This window comes from Cebidichthys violaceus, unplaced genomic scaffold (genome assembly GCF_023349555.1).
Source record: "Cebidichthys violaceus isolate CVI_PGR_0920_01 unplaced genomic scaffold, fCebVio1.0.p SCAF_17, whole genome shotgun sequence".
Taxonomy (NCBI): Eukaryota; Metazoa; Chordata; class Actinopteri; order Perciformes; family Stichaeidae; genus Cebidichthys; species Cebidichthys violaceus.
In genome coordinates this window covers 1,037,619-1,046,275 of record NW_027176340.1, presented here as the reverse complement: position 1 = coordinate 1,046,275, position 8,657 = coordinate 1,037,619, and the positions used below count along the sequence as shown (strand labels likewise).

Below are 8,657 nucleotides of genomic sequence, written 5' to 3'. Positions count from 1 at the left end.
GTGAGAGGCCTTCACTTCAAAACTTTTCCCTTTTCCCAAGCAGGCCCCGAGATTTATAATGTGACGGTGCTGAAATGTGCTGAGCCTTCAAGGAAGTCAGAGAACAATGAGCACCGGGGCTTTGAATTATTCAGGCTGAAATCAAATCACAGCAGGACTTCCTCCCCCCCCCCTCCCGAAATCTCGAAGCTCGCCACCTGAGGATTTCTCTTCAGAAGTGAATTTGTTACGGTTTGTTAAAGTGAGGAGAGATTAGTGAGCGGCGCTTCCATCCTGACACCCAGTGTCGGCTTGGAGCATCGCATCGTGTTTTTGCTTCTTTTAATGAAAACTCACCACAGAGTAGAAAACATCACTTTTATTTTGTTTTTCACACGGTTGATCTGAGTTTTGCCTCTTTAACCTTGGCTTGGTTCCAGAACATGTCATCACAAATAAAAACTAAACACGGAGAACCCAAACGGAGATGAAAGAGGGTACCATCACGCCGAAAACAAAGGTGGTTCCGGTGATTTGGGCGCTCCAGCAGATTGTCAGTTTCGATTGTCACCGCGATGATTTCAGCGACATCTCAAACCCTTTCACTCCGTTTCCATTCGACCACCCACAGAGAAGTAGAAGATAGCAGGAAAGCAGACACTGTCACAGCAGCTCGTTCGATCACAGCTCCTCCTTTCCGTTCTGAGAGTCCGAGTCGACTTTGCTTTTTTTGGAATCCTTCTTAGCTGCAACTTTTACCGTCTTTTTCGCAGCCGGTTTGGCGTCCTTTTTGGCCGCCTGCTTGGTTTGCGTTTTAACCGTCTGTTTCCCATCTTTTTTAGCGGCGGGTTTGACTTTGTCCGCCGCCTTGGCCTTCGCTTTCGGAGCAACTTTGACTTTGGCGCCCGTTTTCGTTTTGCCGACCGGCTTCGCCTCCGCCTTCGCCTCCGCCGGGTCGGCCGGTCCGTCGGCCGGCGCGTCCGGCTTCTGCGCCGCCGGTTGGTCATCTTGCTTGCCGTCCGTTTTTCCTGGGTCGGACTGCGCGGGGCGTTCGGGCGTCGTCGGTCGGGGCTCGGAGGCGGCGTTCGCCTCATTTTTGATGAACTCGGCGTTTACGGGGGTAGAAAACATCTCCAGCATATCCTGAGCTTGGATTCTCTCCTACGGTACAGAAACAAAAGAAACATTAGCCAATTAAGGATGAAAATGTAAAGACCAAAAACTCAATTCATGCTCGATTAGATTCATGATGTTTGCAGAACATTAGCCACTGGCTACTGTGAAAATGATTGTTCCATTAAGACATTACGGTTTAAATGAGGGTACACTCTATTACATTATTTATGAATTGCCTCTTTTAGTAATGATGATGCAAAGAACAGTACAAACTCAACACTGCTTTATTACTGCGATATTAGGAGGGAGAGTGTCGCTGCAGTTGAAAACTACTCTAGTAGTTTTTGCTGACGTTCACGGAGACGGTCCGTACCTTTTCCTCGTGAGCGGGATCCAGGGTGAACCACAGCGCCACGGCGCACCTCTGGCCCACGGTGACGGCTCTGACGCCGTGGGGGTTCTCCTGGCCCGCTCCGAACCCGACCATGCGGCCGCACTGCGGACGCACCTCCGCCTGGAAAGATAAGACCCGAGCGACATTTGAAAAGCAGTGGAGCTTGACGTTTCCGCCGGGAGATTATGTGTTCGCTCCTGCGCGGTCTACTCGGGCGGCAGATGCGGTAATTGCAAAAACACCTGGTGGAGATTTGCACTCTTCTGAGTGTGTATTTGTTGAATCCACACATGCAGCACAGGTTGAGATAAAGACGTCGGGAAGAGAAGCTGAATAGTTACCGTGACTGTTTTAGCGTCCAACTCAGTGAAAATGAACTCTCCTCCCTCAAAGTCATCGTTCAGATAAAGGATGGCACTGCAGGGGGGAGACACCGGGGGGTTAGGTGGACTCTGTAGTGTACTTCTGTGTGTGTGTGTGTGTGTGTGTGTGTGTGTGTGTGTGTGTGTGTGCGTGCGCTCACCTGTAGTCTCTGTGTGTGTATGCAGGAGGTTCCTTTATACACTCGTTGAGCTCAGAGACCAGCAGACAGTTGTCCACGTGGACAGGGTGACTCAGGTCCTCGCGGTGCCCCTGCTTCTCTGAATGAACACCAGACGAGCAAAAAGAACCTTTTAGACCCTCATCAGTCCAGCTACAGCAGAGAGCTGTTTCAGAAAACTAGGTGTGATAAACCCACTTTACTCTACTGGACCGGCAGCAAACAGCAGACAGAGCTAGAGACGTATGTGTGGACAGACAAATCTGGATTTTTATTGGATATTCATCAGGTGGGCAGAGACACGACACAGATGATGTAAGCTAATGGTGCACGGCTAACAGCTAGTGTTGGCCTGTCTGTGCTTTGTTCTGCTGCCCTCTAGTGGCCGTGATCGATGAGTGCAGCTTTAACTTGTGAAGGGGTCAAGCTTTAAGTCCATCATGATGACCAACTAGTCATCACAAAGGAGGATTAAAGACTCTATTGAAGGCTCGAACAGACTTGAAACCAGTGGATCAGTCTCTCTCCGACAGACATGACCCTGTCCCTCTAGCAGACTCACCATCGATGGCGGAGCGGCAGACCAGGTGTGAGTAGGAGAAGTAGAGCGGAGCGTCCAGACGGAAGTACGACTCCAGAGTCTTCTTCACCTTCTCGCTGAGGTCGAAGAACAGGCGAGCGCTCTTCAGCGGAACCGCCCCCTCCTGGCCGAGCTGCGGGAGGTGGAGAAGGCGCGTTTAACGGCGAAGCTAACTTTACTTACTGTCGCTGTGCTTCAGCCGGGGGACTACAGACCTTCACGGCCTTCAGGACGGTGACTCCCTGGAACATCTCGCTGGGGGAGTGTGGGGAGGGGCGCCCCCTGTAGCCGTCACCTTTCAGAGCAGCTGACTGGGAGATATGCACAGCATCAACACCGTCTTTACTCACGCTAACTCGTGCTGAGTTTCATGGTTTCACGTTGCCAAAATGAAGCTAAACTCCTTCTTTCCGTCACTCACGTTGGAGAGGCGCTGCAGCTCCCTGCACTCGTCCTCGCCGATCACACCGTCCAGCAGCACCCGCCGAGAGCCGTTCAGCTGATTGGCCGTCATGGTCACCTTGATGTCGTCGTGCAACGGAGCGCCGCCTCGAGGAGGAAGGACGCAGGATCAAGGAGAGGACTTAAACGATCAACAGACTCGGCTTTTGCTCGTTAAATGGTGAAATCAGTCTTTTGGTCTTTTGTCTCCCAATCCTCTGTCCTCTCAACAAGTCCTTCTGATTGCATATGAGCACCTGCACCAATAGATGTAGGTCTGTGTATCTCACTATCTGAACAATGGACCCTTTAAACAGCAGGAATACACTTTGTCCTCTGACTTGAGACCAGGTTTTTGGGTGAAGGTACGTTGGCGGAACTGGTACTGTAGTTAACGTTGTTTAAAATATGAAAGACCACATCAAGACCACATCAAGACCACATCAAGACCACATCAAGACCACATGGTCTCACTGACATCTTGTTCTCTTGCAGTGTAATATTCACCTTCCGTCGGCGCTATAATCATGGCCATATCCGAAGAGTCCTTCTTCTTCTCCTCGACCAGCGTCTCAATCTCCTTCATGAGGTTTCCGATCTCCTCCGTGATCCTCGCCGCGGTCTCTTTGTCGGCCCTGAGACACACACACACACACACACACACATACAGAGGCCATGACATCGCTTCCACAGTGTGTGTGTGTGTGTGTGTGTGTGTGTGTGTGTGTGTGTGAGGCGCTCTCTTCACTTCTTACTTCTGCTTGTCTCTCAGCTTCTTAGGCATGACATCCTCAGGGGTCCATGCGTCCTGAAGACCAAGTGACAGTAAAAGACAGCGGTCAGACACCGTCCCCACATGGCGCCGCGGCGTCAAATAACCAACATGTGATCGACGGCGAACGTGACTTCTTCACTCACCGGATCGACGAAGGTGATTCCGAAGGCTTCGTATCCGAAGTAGAGCAGCTCTTTCTCCAGTAAGGACTGCTGGATGTGCAGCTTCACCGCCTGCAACATCAATTAGAAACTCAACTGCATCTGTTGAAACCCAGTCTGCAAATCAGCTCCAGGAGATCTAGAGCTATGAACCCTTTGTTAGGCTGAAGAACCATGTGATGGGGAACAACATGAACGATGAAATACAGATTTAAAGGCCGCTCAAGACCACATGATGACGCTTTAAGTTTCTGGACCACCAAGACAATTAAGTTAAGTAATTAATAAGTGAATCACATCCTTCTGGGGTTTAGGAGTCTCTTCTGTAGGAAGCATCTTTAAACCTTAAGACAAGCAGTTATGTGATGACCCTCCTGCTCCCTACTGACAAACCAAACACGTTCTGCGTAGGGTTGGTGATTTAATAATGAAGCCAAACCTTTCGTTATGATGGAACGCACAATAACCAATAACTGTGAGGGAAACACTATTCAATTGGTTTTAGTTGGTTTTTTTCCTCCAGAATCACCCACGCCGACTCTTGGGAGTGTTTTTATTCCCAAACCGAGCATTGAGCTGCAGAGCCGTGATCCTGAGCTCCCTCCATCATCGTTAGCATCGATCAGCGACCCCGTTAGCCCGCTGTAAGCGGTGCAGAGTGTGGGCGTCTGCAGCCTGGGGGCAGTAAAGAGATCTGGCTCACTGCTTCTTTTAAAGGTGTATGTGCTTCAGATCACCATCAGTGCTTCTCTTTAATGTCTCTCTCTCTCTCTCTCTCTCTCTCTTGTACCCTTGAGTGCGTTGGAGTGCTAATCTTTCCCTGCAGTGTGGGCTGATTTACCGCTGGTCATTATGGATTAAGCAAAAAAAAAAAACAACGAGGCTCTTTCGCAAACAAAAAAAGCCTCCGGGAGACGAAGTGCGAGTCGTACCTGTCTGGCCTTTATAGCTCGCGCCTTGTCTTCGCCCAGCACCGCAGAATAATAGGCCAGGTTCTGGTTCATCACCTCGTCGTCGGGGTGGAACAGCAGGAAGGTCTTGGCGCACTCGATGGCCGGCTCGTACTTCTCACCTGCAGAGAGGCGGACGGGAGGGGAGGGTTGAGAACGAGTGTTCTGGATCAATGCACTGTGACTCTTCACTAGTCTCCACCTTCTTCCTTGTTCCAAAGCTCGATGCTGATTGGTTGTTGTGTAAACGACCGACCGCTAGGTGCATCGCTAGCTACTATTTCTGCTGGTCACGTCTAAGAGAGGGCAAGCCTAACTGCATGTGTGCGTATATGTATTAAGACATAAACATCTACAACCAAAGGGAATAACGTTCTACGCCGTGAAGCTTCATTTTGAAGGCAGTAGACTTCACACCGAATCCAAACGGAAGCCCTGCGGTGAATAGAGGTCACTGAGGCGTTGACGTGGGACTCACTGTTGTAGTAGGAGAACTGCAGGTAGTTGAAATGCGACGGGAGGAAGTCCTCGAAGGGCTTGTCTTTGCCGGCGGTTGAGGCCAACTCCACCGCGCAGTGCTGCTTACAGTTCAGCACCTGCATGTAGTGGTCTGACGAAAAAAAAGGACGAGGGTCGGCAAATGATCGACTTTCATACAAAACCCCGCCCCCCCCCTCCCCCCAAAGAGGACGCACCGTCTCACCTGTCATGGTCTGGAAGAGGTCGGCGCTGTAGTCCATGTAGTTGTACCCGTCGTAGTTGTAGGCTCCCTCGCACAGCGCTCTGCACTCCTTGTCGGCGGTGAAGTGCTCGTTTACGGCCGCCTCGAAGTGCTCCGCCGCCAGGCCGAAGGAGTCGTCGCTGTAGTAGCTCTTCCCCAGCAGGAACTCGGCCTGAGGAGAGGCAGATTGTCACGGAGAATCAGATTATCGCCACGTGGGATTTCAGCTACATGGGATTTGCCTTGGTGCATTGGTGCATATATAAGAAACAAACATATATGATGAGAAAAAGTACAGACGAGCACGCTCCCTCTACAGGCCGGCCTCGGCGTGTTGCTCTCACCATATGCGGCTTGGCCTCCAGATCCTTGAAGTCCTCCGGCTGCACTCCTTGCATCATCCTGTAGTAGTCCAGGTTCTGCTTCATCTCCGTGTGATCCGGGTTGGCCAGGAAGAACGTGTTGGCAGCTGCTACCGCCTTGTCCAGCTTGTTGATCTGGAAGAGAAACGTAAAAACCCACACAGGCGTTCAGGTCTTCCCCTCTGATCCGAGGCGTGTTAGTCAGCAAAACCACCTCAAAGAACCCACGGGCCCTTTTTGACAGGCCTGTTCTCTGATGGTTCAGTCCATCCAACCTTCTGCAAAGCATAGATGCTAACTTTGCTCTATATGTTTAACACGTTCGACATGACAACTTCATACAGCGAGGCAGCAATGCATCCTTATTTTTGACCACATGAAACAAAACATAGATGTATTATCTCTGTATGAGGTTGTTGTGGCTAACGTGTTAGCAAACTGTAGCTTGTTCACACATCCAGCTAGCACAGATTAACATTAGCATCTATGTTGACTTGTGTTTCTGTCCACCTGGTGAACGTGACTCCATTATTCTCTCTCTCTCTTAGCTCTGGTTAGCTCTTTAGCTGCTAACTGCCCCACTGTTAAGTGCTAACTGCTAACTGCTAAGCTAGTCGTTAACTTTGTAGCTAGTAGCGGTGTGTGGCAGCTAGCTAGCATACGGTAGCTGAAGACGATGCTATGAGAGTGACCATCAAAGTATTCACATTCACTTGACTCATTAGTAGAAAAGTGTGGACATTATTTCTCAGTTCTACTTTACTAAAGTAACCAAACTTCATTAATTCGGCATGAAGAATATATTCTACCATAAGTTTAGTGAGTTAGTCCTTTACTTCAAAATAACGAGCTTGGTGACATCGAGCTAATGTGAAGGATGAATTATGTAATGTGTAGTTTATATTGACCTCCAGAGACCTGCAGGACTTCTGTGTCAGGCTGTGTTGACAAGATTATGGCGACACGTATCTCGATACAGGACTCACGATTCAATATATTGCGATACCGTCAGCGACACGAACCACATCGCGATTTCTTAAAACAATACTACGATAGTGAGACAAGCCTTCATTCCTTCATTCTATTGAAAATAGATGACAACTCTGTTATCCAGGTGTTTGAACGCAACACAAAATGAACCACCGTCTGCCACACGCAAACTATTTATTAAACACCAATAGTGTTTTTGAGAATCAATACAGTGTCACAAGTATCGCAATACTTATATTTTCTAACACCCCTAATTATTGTCTTCTACATACCCCCCCCCCCTCTCAGTGGCCTGTAGTTAAAATAAACGTATAATTTTCAGCTCAGACTGAACGTTTGGTTCCCTAACATGTAATTATCAAAGTTCTGAAAGTCTGAAAATCTCAAGTTTGGTTTGAATGTTGAGTTTTGTGTTTTTTGTCCATGCAGGCACGTCAATGATATGAACTATTACAGCACTACGCTGTGATTATATTTGAATTATTACTCCACATATTTCAGTGACAACTCAGAATCCTGCAACAACCGTTGACATCACGGTGCTGCTTTCAGGTTCCGTCTGAGGGTGGTATTTTTTTTAACACAATCCAAGAAAAGTGTGAACATAAAATAAGAAGAATATCGTGCATCGTGCAGCTTTCTATCTTCGTCCATGTCGCTTTGCATCTAACGGGACTCAAACGCGGCATCATTTACCACTTCAGTGTGAGTTTGTGAGTCGCATTTGAACGCAGCACGTTGGGCCTTTAAACCGCTGGATAACGGAGAGACTCCACAGACTCCACCTTAAGACGTGGCACGGTTTCTCTGGTTTTGGGGGGGTTGGGGCTTTCACAGTGATCAACTAAACCGTTTTTAAACTTACACTGGAAAACATGTCTGCAAAGTGTGATGCGTCTTTACAACGGCAGCTCCACAGCTGCATCACTTATAACTTTTATACCTTAAAATAAGCGACTTGCAGGTAGTTGTACGGGGTCCTCTTCTTGAACTCCAGCTCCAGCTCGTCGGTGACCTCATGCATAGTCGGGGTACCCAGTTTGTCGGTCTCGCAGGAGTTCACGCAGTCCGCCCGTTTGAGGACTTTCTGGAAGAAGCCCAGGTCCTCCACGGAGCCGGCGCCCGGCACGGCGACTTCCAGCCCGGACAGGCGGTCGCCGAACGCGGTCTGGTTGGCGCAGCGCAGCCGGCACTGCGCCTTCACGCTGCGGACCGTAGCTTTGTTCCTGAGCGCCTTCTCCATGTTCAGGATCACAGTCAGCCAGTCCCCCTTGTAGTAGGCTTCCACCGCCGTGTCGAAGAGGAAGTCGTACGGCTCCAGAATGTGTGCGGCGCACAGCGGAGCGGCGAGGCAGACGAACAGTAGCGCACAGCGGAGCTCCATGGTGCCGGGACGTGTCGGGGCTCTGCAGCCCGATCCAGGAGACTAGAAGCCGGGTCAGAGAGAAGAGGTCTCAACTTCGCTCTCCGACAGGGACTTGTTTGGAGGCGGGGCTTCAGCACAGTTCAGCCCCCCCCCCATGTAGTTATAATAATGTAATATAGACAGAGCGTCACTACTGTGGGGAGAATGCTTCATAATGTAGTGCTGACTGTAGAATACTGCTTACATACAGAGTCTATAGAGGAGTTCTGTAACATGTTCAA

At 49.6% G+C, this 8,657-nt stretch overlaps 1 protein-coding gene across 1 annotated transcript; it reads right to left on the bottom strand.

The window, feature by feature from the left end:
• Positions 1 to 343: 343 nt before the first annotated feature.
• Positions 344 to 8,524, bottom strand: p3h1 (prolyl 3-hydroxylase 1). The gene is made up of 15 exons (XM_068711874.1): positions 7,954 to 8,524; positions 6,003 to 6,155; positions 5,641 to 5,830; positions 5,416 to 5,547; positions 4,920 to 5,059; positions 3,970 to 4,059; positions 3,807 to 3,859; positions 3,559 to 3,686; positions 3,032 to 3,159; positions 2,826 to 2,921; positions 2,593 to 2,743; positions 2,013 to 2,130; positions 1,831 to 1,906; positions 1,469 to 1,609; positions 344 to 1,140 (listed from the first exon to the last, which is right to left on the bottom strand). The coding sequence occupies exons 1-15, from the start codon at positions 8,392 to 8,394 to the stop codon at positions 661 to 663; spliced, it is 2,517 nt and encodes an 838-aa protein (XP_068567975.1). The 5' UTR covers positions 8,395 to 8,524; the 3' UTR covers positions 344 to 660.
• Between the last annotated feature and the right edge of the window lie 133 nt (positions 8,525 to 8,657).